Source organism: Leptodactylus fuscus, chromosome 3 (genome assembly GCF_031893055.1).
Source record: "Leptodactylus fuscus isolate aLepFus1 chromosome 3, aLepFus1.hap2, whole genome shotgun sequence".
NCBI classification, from domain to species: Eukaryota; Metazoa; Chordata; class Amphibia; order Anura; family Leptodactylidae; genus Leptodactylus; species Leptodactylus fuscus.
The window spans coordinates 8,342,591-8,354,884 of NC_134267.1; the positions used below are offsets into that span (position 1 = coordinate 8,342,591).

The 12,294-nt window shown below is 44.3% G+C and overlaps 1 protein-coding gene across 1 annotated transcript in view; it reads right to left on the bottom strand.

The window, feature by feature from the left end:
• The window catches only part of TTC7A (tetratricopeptide repeat domain 7A), a 229,847-nt gene that overhangs the window by 202,890 nt on the left and 14,663 nt on the right, over positions 1-12,294 (bottom strand). Inside the window, exons 4-5 of the mRNA XM_075267023.1 lie at positions 1,557-1,687; positions 101-219 (exon numbers count right to left, since the gene is read on the bottom strand). Of these exons, the coding sequence (XP_075123124.1) occupies positions 101-219; positions 1,557-1,687 (250 nt within the window). The remainder of the gene's footprint in view (positions 1-100; positions 220-1,556; positions 1,688-12,294) is intronic.

Here is a 12,294-nt window from a genome sequence, read left to right on the forward strand (position 1 = left end):
AGCATGTTCACAGTGTGTCCGCAACATGTCCACAGTGTGTCCTCAGCATCTTACAGCTGAGCTTACAGTCATGTAGTGGTAACCAGATCTGACCACTTACCCCCTCTTGAAATGTGCCACATAGGCTCCCTGCAGCGCTGCTTCTAGGAAGTAGCCGAGCTCAAAGTCCTGCCCAGAAGAACTAGCTTTGGGATTTCTGGAGTGAGTGCTGTTCGTAGTCTGAGGATACACATAATAGAAGAATAAAAGAGTAAAAAAGGGAAAATAAAAAAAATCATCATTTTGAAACTTAAAGAAACAGATTAATATAAAATCTGGGGAAGCAAAGCCATTCAATATACTATAACAGCGGACATGTAAGTACTATAGAACATGTATAACAGCGGACATGTATGTACTATATAACATGTATAACAGCGGACATGTAAGTACTATAGAACATGTATAACAGCGGACATGTATGTACTATAGAACATGTATAACAGTGGACATGTAAGTACTATAGAACATGTATAACAGCGGACATGTATGTACTATATAACATGTATAACAGTGGACATGTATGTACTATAGAACATGTATAACTGCAGACATGTAAGTACTATAGAACATGTATAACAGCGGATATGTATGTACTATAGAACATGTATAACAGCGGATATGTATGTACTATAGAACATGTATAACAGCGGACATGTATGTAGTATAGAACACGTATAAGGGAGCCTTCACGCGGAGTTACGCTGCACTCATTCTGATCACAAAAATGCACGTAATACATTGAAAGCAATAGGGAAAAAAGCCTCCGATTGATTTCAATGGTAGTTGCTTTTTACGCTGACATGTATGTACTACAGAACATGTATAACTGCGGACATGTATGTACTATATAACATGTATAACTGCGGACATGTATGTACGATAGAACATGTATAACTGCAGACATGTATGTACTATATATATTATATAACATGTATAACAGCAGACATGTATGTACTATAGAACATGTAGAACTGCAGACATTTATGTACTATATATACTATATAACATGTATAACAGCGGATATGTCTGTACTATATAATATGTATAACAGCGGACATGCATGTACTATATAACATGTATAACAGCAGACATGTATGTACTATATATATTATATAACATGTATAACAGCAGACATGTATGTACTGTATAACATGTATAACAGTGGACATGTATGTACTATATAACATGTATAACAGCAGACATGTATGTACTATATAACATGTATAACTGCAGACATGTATGTACTATATACACTATATAACATGTATAACAGCAGACATGTATGTACTGTAGTTTTTCACTATGGGAATATTCAAGTGATTGAGTCATTGGATTTATATGACACAGGTAACCAGATTGTGAGCCCCCCTATGTAGAGGGTCTGATACAAGTCACAACCTCTGTATAGCATTGCCGAATATGTTGATACAATATAATCAACAGGAAATAAATGGGATACAGAACATCTTAGCAATAACTGTCACAACTCGCTCCTGTCCGGGGTTATTGCTCACTTTGTCTAATTCTTGCAAGAAGACTTGTGCAATCCAGCTGGCCTTCTCAAAGCAAGCAACGGCTTCTTCTTCTCTCTCCGACAGGCGGGCGCGGGAGGCGATGGTGGCTGTAGAGCGCTCTAATGATAAACCTTTAGGAGGGGACACAAGTCAGATACAGAATATTACACTTTATATTACAAGGGTCACTAACACGTGGACAACTTAGTCTCATGTAATAGAACGTGTAACTCTAGACCAATGGACTTAATGTAATTCCTGCTCCATTCTCTGTGTTTCAGCTGATCGATGGGGGTGCCGGGTGTCAGACCCCTACCAATCTCATATTAAAGACCGATCTCTAAATAAGGTCATCAATAATTTTATCCTCAATGTGAGAAGTTTATCAGACGCGACCCAGGCTTACCCCATCTCAGGCCCGGACTCGCTGATAAATACAGAAAGATCTCAGTTATTGTTCCAGTCACTTCCTAATAATAATAAGAAACCAAAGCTCAAATATTTGCTCAAGACGTTGTTTTTCATGAACATCTCGTGCGGCTCCTCATCTAAACAGTTCGAGGAAGAGAAGAATAAATACACATACAATGGCCGCTCAGGGGAATTGGACTTTTGCCTAATTTGAAGGGCATTTTAAGAGAAATAGTTCAAGACGAAACTCCAGATCCGCGAGATATAATAGGGACACGGAGCTGGACAAATGCCACTTGGCTTCTAACATTTTTTGCTGCTGGCGCCATTTTTGGGTTGTTTCCTATCGAAGTCTAATTGTCTTGTTACTAAATAAAATATAATCGTTCCTAAACACTACAGCAGGGGGCGCTACGTGCATCTGTCTGTACATGGATGGACCAATGACTCAGATAAAGTCTCATTTTCTGCTGATAGAGTCCCGTTATCCGCTATATAAATTTCCAGGACCCCTGAACAAGGGCAAATACGGTTTGGAAAACTTTCCGGATCACATCAGGCCCACATATACTGGTATGAATCTGGTTTGGTGACCAAGACACCCCACAACATAGCGATCTAGGATTAAGGAGCCCCTGTCTCCCACGGCCCTATTCTTCAATACTGCCTAGAGCAGGGGTGGGCAATTAATTTTCCCGTGGGGCCGCATAAGAAATTGAAACTATGCTAGAAGGGTTGCGCTGCGGCAAATTTAGCCCCGCCCACTTGTACGTTGATTCCGCCCATTCTCAATCATCTTTCCATGTGACCCCACAAAGTATAATCCTCCTACAGTCACCCGTACATTATATGCCCCCATATTATATTGTTCCCTTCCAACTGCCCCATAGTATTAAGTCCCTCTCCTGGTGCCCCAGTATAAACTATCAGAAACTAGAGGGGACATGAAAGTGGAGCAGCTGGAGGGGGACATTAGCAGTGGGGGTAGTTGGAAGGGGGCAATAAATTAATGGCAGATAAAGTGGGACATTACACTGGGGGCAACTAGAGGCAGACAGGTCTCCCTCCAGCTACCTCCACGATTTAATGCCCCATTCAGTTGTCCCCAGTATAATGTCCCCCCAGTTTAAGTGCCCCCTTCATCTATCCCCAGTTTCATGTCCCCCCTTCATCTCTCCCCCAGTTTCATGTCCCCCCCCGCCTCCATCTGGCCCCAGTTTCATGTCCCCCCCCTCCATCTGCCATCTCTGCCCCAGTATAACGTTCCCCTTCCATCTCTGCCCCTAGGTTACTGAGACACAAACACAGACAGACACACACACACACACACTCTCCACCCTGCATCGCACATACCCCCTCCCCTCTCAGTACCTAAGGAAACACACCACACATCTCCATCTTCTTGCACTGTCCTGCTGGCACTAAGACACGCCCCCTAGACACGCCTCCCTAGTCAAGCTGTGCGGGCCGGACTGAATCAGTCAGAGAGCCGGATATAGCCCGCGGGCCGTACTTTGCCCAGGTCTGGTCTATAGTATAGGACAGTGGATGCAGCGACATCTAGCATCATAGACCAGTATAATGCGGGCAGCCCGTTCTCCAAAACCAGGATCTGGCCAGGAAATGCAAGTGTAATAAGTTCTGGACTTTTTGGTTCCCATTTGTACGCATGTATTGGGTGTTAAAGCAGTTTTCTTGGCCCAAACTGATTTTTCCGTATGTGATCTATTGGGGTCTGAACCCCGGGCCTTGCACAGATCCGCTGATGCAGCAGCACCCGGGTGCTGGAAGCTGCTAATGGCCCGGGGTTTCATGAAACCCCGCTACTACCCCCTGCACCACTTCTATTACTTGAAAAGGGGCAGTGCTGCACACGCTCCCCGTCCACCTATTTAAGGAGACTATAAAGAACGGTTTCATGTGATAGTGATCCTATCATGTATGTGATATCAGATTAGAAACTGGGCACACAGGCCAATGTGGGGGTGAACAGTCTGGACAGAATATTCCAGCACTATGTAAATCACTGGATATAAGTTGTACATAATCCCTATTCCTGTAGTGTTATAGGATGCTGGAAATGCCCTAATGTAACACAATACAATAAACTATTACTACAGCTAATAACTCAGATTAAGATCACACAATACCACTTATTACATTGATTCACGTGGATCTCTCTCCTGGGCCAGAACACCCAATCAAAAGACGATCTGATCATAAATGTTAATTTTGAGGGTACAGATTTTCAGAAATTTTAAAATTTCTTATTTTAGACTTTCCCTTAAAGGGGTTCTCCAGCTTCCAAAATGATCTGCAGATACATCCCCATCAGTGCTGAATCCTCACTATTATCTTGTGCAGCCTTTGCTTGGCTTTATTTTACTTGCTGCTCCTTGTATCCTTTTATTGACATGCAGTGAATCTGCAGACAAACTACATTTCCCAGGATGCATCTGCCAGCTCTCACTCTCTGTGTTTACTGCTCCCGGGGGAGGGAACTTGCAAACTAAACATCACAGCATCATGTGACCTCGTATGTTGGAGTGATTTATTACCTGTGATTTCATTGCAGGGAAGAAGGGAGAGGTACACAGACAGTGAGAGCAGGCAGATGCATCCTGGGAAATGTAGTTTGTCCGCAGAATCACTGCATGTAAATAACAGGGATACAAGGAGCAGCAAGTAAAATAAAGCCAAGCAAACAAGAGAACAGGGAGGATTTAGCACTGCTGTGGATGTGCAGATAATTTTCGGATTCTGGATAACCCCTTTAAAGATGATCTACTGTCTCTATAGATAACTAAATTACTGTATTATATAACAATTCTGGATGCTATTTTCTAAGAACCCCAATTTGTGCTGCTCCTCAGGGGCGTTACCAGTTGTGGGCTGGAACTGGGGAAAGGGGGGACTGAAAGGATATCGAAGGGCTGCAAATGTACTAAATGCCCACGATCAGAAAGTACACATAATAGTATGCATAATAGTAGCCAGCAAAGGACAGTGGCGTAACTACCGCGGAAGCAGCGGAGGCAGCTGCCACAGGGCCCAGGACATTAGGGGGCCCGGTGACTGCCGCTACCGCCGCGGTTTTTTCTTTTTTCTTAATAGGCCTTTACCGGCTGGAGTTATTCCAGCCGGTAACGGGCCCTATTTACTTACCGATCTTGGCTGGGCCGGGATTGGTAAGTGTCAGCGCGGGCCCCACAAAGACTATTATTATACTCAGAGGTCTTTGCAGACCCTGGAGTATAACGATCAGAGGCCCGGAAGATGTAAGAAACATAAAAAAACTGTGTGACTTACCTCTCCAGGCTCCAGCCAGGCTTTGGCCTAGTTGTCTGACGTCTCTGATGTCACATGAACCCGGCCTGCGTCCCGGGTCATGTGACATCCGACATCATTGAAGAAGGCGGAGGACTGTAGCGGAGCCGGGGGACAGGTAGCAGCGTTTTTTAAATGTTTTTATTCCCCTGGGTCTCCAATTATTATACGCTGGGGTCCGAAAAGACCCCAGCGTATAATAATTGTTTATGGGTGTCCACAGTGGGCCATAATATTGTGTGCAGGGGTCACTATGGGGCATAATACTGTGTGCAGGGGCCACTACGGGACATAATACTGTGTGCAGGGGCCACTATGGGGCATAATACTGTGTGCAGGGGCCACTATGTGACATAATACTGTGTGCAGGGGCCACTAAGGGACATAATACTGTGTGCAGGGGACACTATTGGGGATAATACTGTGTGCAGGGGCCACTAAGGGACATAATACTGTGTGCAGGGGCCACTAAGGGACATAATACTGTGTGCAGGGGACACTATTGGGGATAATACTGTGTGTGCAGGGGACACTATGGGGGATAATACTGTGTGCAGGGGCCACTAGGGGACATAACAGAGCACGCAGGAATGCGGAGGAGGGGGTCGGTCGAGGTCTTTGGCGTCGGTCGGGGGGGGGGGGGGGGGGCATGTCAAAAGTTCGCCACAGGGCCCTGCCATTCCTAGTTACACCACTGGCCAAAGGGATAAGTCTAATACATATTAATACGCAGACTTTTTCCATTGCTATTACAGGCATTACAGTGACCTGTGGATGCAAACAATGTGAATTCAGATTTCATGGGAAAGTGCAAAAAAGACACTAAGTTCAAGAAAATTGTCCTTGAGGTTCCTATATACGAATGTGATGACATATGAATGACAGGCTGCAGTTGTCTGGAAAAAGACCATCAAAAACACGCGGAACAGGACGGCGAATTTCCCAGTTTTGAACTGACGTCAGTAACTGGATAGGAAAAGCAGCAAGAACCTACAGACTTGTCCTACAGCCAAATGATCTGTCTGAGCTCTTCTTCTATACAGGCCTGAACATCACAAGAAAGTGTTTGTTCTTTAGTTTTTTCCATCTGTGACAATAGGTTTCCATGTTAAAAAAAAAAAACAAAGCTGTCCCATTCGGTTTTTGAATGCATCGGATGTTTGGACTCCATGCAGCAGAAAAAATGTATACATGACAGGGGAAAACTCTGCAGACGGTGAAAAATGCTGCAGAAAAAAATGTGATGCATTTCCGCTACATTTTTTAGCTGCATTCTGCAACGTGGAGCCTCAGCCTGAGAAGGTTGAAATTCACAAAATCTGCAACAGAAAATGTACCATATATGTAGATTTTAACATCTATATAGGTGCATTACTATAACTGGATTCAGATTTTATCCCCACAAACCTGCAGGAAAAATCCACAGTAAGGCCGGGGCCCCACGGGCTGGAAACGCTGCGTACTTGCAAAGTTGATGGGATTCATGCGAATCCCATGCCCACTTTGTAGAAAAAACGCGACATGTCAATTATATCTACGGATACGCCAGCGGCTTTCCCATAGATATGATTGTAACAGAAAGTCTGTGGAGGAAAACTCTGTGAACTTTCTCTTCAAAGTGCTGCGGGAAGAACCGCAATGCGTTCATGCCGCAGTTGTTCCGGCCTGTGGGGCCCCGGCTTAATTCAGTCATTGGCTGCGGCACCACTTTGCAAAAATGAACCATTTTTTGCTGCTGCAAAAACACGTTAGAAGAACCCCCCCTCAGTACAAGTGTATGGACGAGTACTACCGGGGGGAGGGTGGATGTTCCACATAGCCCAGATTGTATGGCCCGCCCTTCTGAAAGTGGGAAGATATCGATGCCAAAATTAACGGCCCGATATCTCCAGGCCCGAGGACATTTTCCCAGTATATTTAACAGGAAAAATAAAACTCAAAAAAATTCAACAAAAATGCCATGAAAAATTCTGTGTTTTCGCAGTATTTTTAATTTTTTTTTAAACACTATTTTTCACTGTGTTTCATGACGTGGGGTCTTTTAAAAAAGACCTGTCGCAAGTACCAAATGCTAAGTGCCATATAGTATCTTGCGGGGCCCCTGATCAGTTTTTGAAATCCTTCCACCCAGTCAAAAGATACACCTTATAAGCCGACCCGAATATAAGCCGAGACCCCTAATTTTACCACAAAAAACTGGGAAAACTTATTGACTCGAGTATTTTTTATTTTTTTTGCTGGCTCGAGTATAAGCAGACGGGGGCTTTTTCCGCACAAAAACTGTACTGAAAAATTCGGCTTATACTCGAGTATATACGGTAAGCCCTGAAAGGTTATAGCTGCGATTCTCCAAGTGGGCGGAACAAGTAAAAGGTTCCTGCCCACATGGAAAATCAGAGCTAGTATTCAAGTCCAGGCAGGTGAGGATGGGTTTTGAGGGGTTTTTTTGCACCTTCCCGAACAGGTTTCACCTTGGTTATCCAGCACAACCCCTTTAATCTGTTCATGTGACAACTCCACCTCTATGACTATTGTACGTCACTACTATTATATCTATAGGGGATGTATATTATGTCTCACTATAAATTTATAGAATTCTAATAAAATATACCGTTATATGTTGGCCTTAACCTTCTAAGCCCAAGGGGAGGGCCGTCGTCCGGCCATGGTTTCCTCCACAGGGGGATTTCGTCTCCTGAATGTTTGGGGTGGGGGGTGACTCTTTGTGAGTCGGGGGTTCGCCATTGGTCTAAATATAAATGTACTGACTGAAATGATAGTAATGTGATTTTGAATAAAGTTTGGTTTGTTGAGCAACAAATTAAAGTATTTTGTGTATTTATGTGTCCCAATTTTGTTCCATTACATTCAGTATTACAGTGATGTGAGTGTAAATTTAAAGGGATTGTCCAAGATATTGTAATATTGCGGCAGGAGGCGGGAGATGGTGAAAAAAAACAAAAAAACAAAACCCCCCACCATACTCAATACACTGAAATGTACAAGGGATCCGAGAAAACGTTCATGTGTATCTCGGCTTACTATGCAATTGACACATCCTTAGATTCAGATAATGGAGGAAGATTATCAATAACATAGTCATAAAAGTACAGTCCTCTTATTAATATGCAAAAACGGCAAAATGCACCAAATTTTTCAAAAAGGCCCATGTGACACCTTGCTCTCGCTCCCAGCTCCCTAGGGACGTTACACACTTTTCTATACTTGTACCACCTTTAGGATTCTGTAATCAGGAATATTTTATTACTTCTCTGATGCTACGCTCACATTTGCACCGCTCTGTCCATTGGAGGGTCAGAACAACGGACATGCAGACTGATATAACAGTGGACACCAATGATGCCAGACTCCATGGACTATCCACTGTACTGATAGTCCATGGCTGCCACTGTCTGTGGACCTTCTGCAGTGGCGCCAAATCATCTCGCTAAGCAGGCACCTAAATTACCCCAATCTGATTTTCCCATTGGGGTGGGGTGTATAGAAAGGGGCTGCCCTCAAACCCATAATAGCAAATATCCCACAATGGTAAGAGGTCAAGCTCACGGTTAACTGGAATACAAACATAGAATCCTCCCGCCATTAGGTGACAATGACAATTCTGCTTAGTTTTTGCTGGATGAGTCTCATAGTAACGTGCAGAATTTCCCGGGTCGTTACGTACCATTTGATGAGCTCTGGTGATGAGAGAAGTCTCAAGGTAGATGCAGCAGAAAGTGAAGAGCAGCAGAGAGGGAGCAAGATATTAGAGATATTCTCAAAAGAATGAGATCCCATTGATCTGGAGCCATCACAAGCGGCATCTGACAGCAGCAAAGTCCCAGAGCAGCAAAGAGAAGAAGACAGAAGACAGTTACGCTTTGGAGAGTCCCCGGGCGCTGCACAGATTATGTCAAGAGCATTTCCACCAAACATCAGCAGTAAATACATACAGTAAGTCCCTGAATGGCTGATAGAATTCTCTGCGATGCTTAGATACATCAGACAATGTCATTGTAATATAGTTTCTTCTTTTTCAGGCAGTTACTTTGTACATATTAGTCAAATATGGGATAGAAAAAAACTCAAATCTTGCCTTATTCTGCGCACTGTCAGCCTCTTATCTGCAACCTAGCAGTGTTAAAAGAGTACACAGTAGCAACGTGTGGAAGCAGTAATTATTTGGGTGTCTTTCTATCCCCCTCCCCTCTTCATAGACTAATATGTACAAAGTAACTGCCTGAAAAAGAAGAAAATATAGTACAAAGTTTCTTCTATTCACTTGCACTATTCATTCCTGAAAAGTTGTTTATAAAAACTTAGTTGACAATGTCTATAGCGGGTTAGTATAGCGGGTGCCCACTATAAATGCCCTCCACATTTGATGAATTGGTCAACTGGGCAGCAAAGTGCAAAAACACCAACTCTCACTGAACCGGCAAAGGTTATACAGTTTCTATATAGATCCCAGTGGGTTAGAGAGGTATTCCCAGCTAAAGTAACGGCATGTCTATATGGAAATCACTTTACGACTTGTTGTAATCTCTCGTCTAGACCTCCGCCAATGCTGAGACCGCTGCGCTGACTGCACTGCGCCCCGTCACTCCCGGCCACACCCGTCTGTGGGGGGTACTGCAGCGGACACCATGCACTTGAATGGAGATGTGCTGCTGTTCCCTGCACAGTGGGCGGTCAGGGTACCGCTGTGCAGCAAAAACAGTACTGAGGAATAAGCACTGAGACCCCTTAAAGGGATATCCCCACTTCAGTATCATTGTCTATATCCATAGTATCTCAGGGGCCCACATCTCTCTCCAGAATGGTCCTAGTCTGTTCTCAAAAGTGAATAGAGGGGCCACACATGTATGTGTCTCTCCACTCACCTGTATGGGAGTTAAGGAAATGGCCGAGCAGGTAGATCCAGCGTCTATCAGGTATTGATGGCATATATCATATGGGTAAAGCCATAAATTCTGAGATGGTCATAGAGGGTCCCAGAATAAGGCCCCCACGATCAGTGTTGGTATAGAGGATCGACCTGTGATCCAGCAAGAGATACGGCCATCTGAAGACACATCTGTAATGGGAGAAGGAAGGAGGAGGCTGCTAGCAGCTAGATAATTGATTTATTGCCTTATTCTGTGCACTGTCAGCCTCTTATCTACAACCTAGTAGTGTTAAACACATACACAGTAGCAAAGTATGGAGCAGCAATGATTTGAGTGTCTTTCTATCCCCCTCCCCTCTTCAGAATATGTACAAAGTAACTGCCTGAAAAAGAAGAAAATCTATTTCTTGAATAAAATAGATTACAAAGTTTCTTATATTCACTTGCAATATTTCTTCCTGAAAAGTTGTTTAGAACTTGAGATACGCTTTAAAATGTGATTGTTCTGACTTTGGCTATGACCAAAATCTGCACCATGTGAACACAGCCTGATCAGCAATGACAGAGGCACCATAGGAAAACACTCCAGGTTTGCGTATAGGAATCCTTGTGATATATTGTGATGTACGATCATACGAAAAAAGTTGTGAATAGTCAGGAAACAGTCCAAACACAAAAAAAAAACCAAAAAACAACCCTAAATAATCTCTATAATGATATAGGAACTAACCCGGGAACAATCTCTGGCTGATACAATGATCCTATTATGTACTCAGGGGGATGTAACGTCTGAAGAGGCGGAACTTCTAAAATTGTATTTTCGGGCCATTTTGTAATATATTATTTTTTAACCCTTGTGGTTTGGCACAGAAGGTCCCTGAAGACTCCAGATGTAATTTTAGCCCCCCATTGTGCAGCTGCTCAGAACTGAAGCGGAAAAACACAATGATGGCTACTGAGCGACAAGCGAGCGCATATCAATATACAAAGTCACCAGCCATGTCAAATGAACCCGCTCAAACCTCTCCCTCGGGACTGTGAAGGTCCAAATAGTCGCACCTCCATTGACTAGGCTTTTGTTACATGCAACAATAGTCTATGTAGAAGTCTCAAGTAAAATATTTAAAGGTACGGTATCTAAATAGTGTAATAATATACACAATTACAACAGGTTTATATGTGTCCCTGAGCTTAGACAACGGCTCGGCATATACTAAACAGGTCATAAAATCAGGTGACGAAACGCATGGACAGAAGGCGCCATACAATGGCCTAGGACAGAAGGGGCCATACAATGGCCAAGGATAGAAGGCGCCATACAACAGCCTAGGACAGAAGGCGCCATACAACAGCCTAGGACAGAAGGCGCCATACAACAGCCTAGGACAGAAGGCGTCATACAACAGCCTAGGACAGAAGGTGCCATGCAACGGCCTAGGACAGAAGGCGCCATACAACGGCCTAGGACAGAAGGCGACATGCAACGGCCTAGGACAGAAGGCGCCATACAATGGCCAAGGATAGAAGGCGCCATACAATGGCCAAGGATAGAAGGTGCCATACAATGGCCAAGGATAGAAGGTGCCATACAATGGCCAAGGACAGAAGGCGCCATACAACAGCCTAGGACAGAAGGCGCCATACAATGGCCAAGGATAGAAGGCGCCATACAACAGCCTAGGACAGAAGGCGCCATACAATGGCCAAGGATAGAAGGTGCCATACAATGGCCAAGGATAGAAGGCGCCATACAATGGCCAAGGATAGAAGGCGCCATACAATGCCCTAGGACAGAAGGCGCCATACAATGGCCTAGGACAGAAGGTGCCATACAATGGCCTAGGACAAAAGGCGCCATACAACAGCCTAGGTCAGAAGGCGCCATACAATGCCCTAGGACAGAAGGCGCCATACAATGGCCTAGGACAGAAGGTGCCATACAATGGCCTAGGACAAAAGGCGCCATACAACAGCCTAGGTCAGAAGGCGCCATACAATGCCCTAGGACAGAAGGCGCCATACAACGGCCTAGGACAGAAGGCGCCATACAGCGGCCTAGGACAGAAGGCGCCATACAGCGGCCTAGGACAGAAGGCGCCATACAGCGGCCTA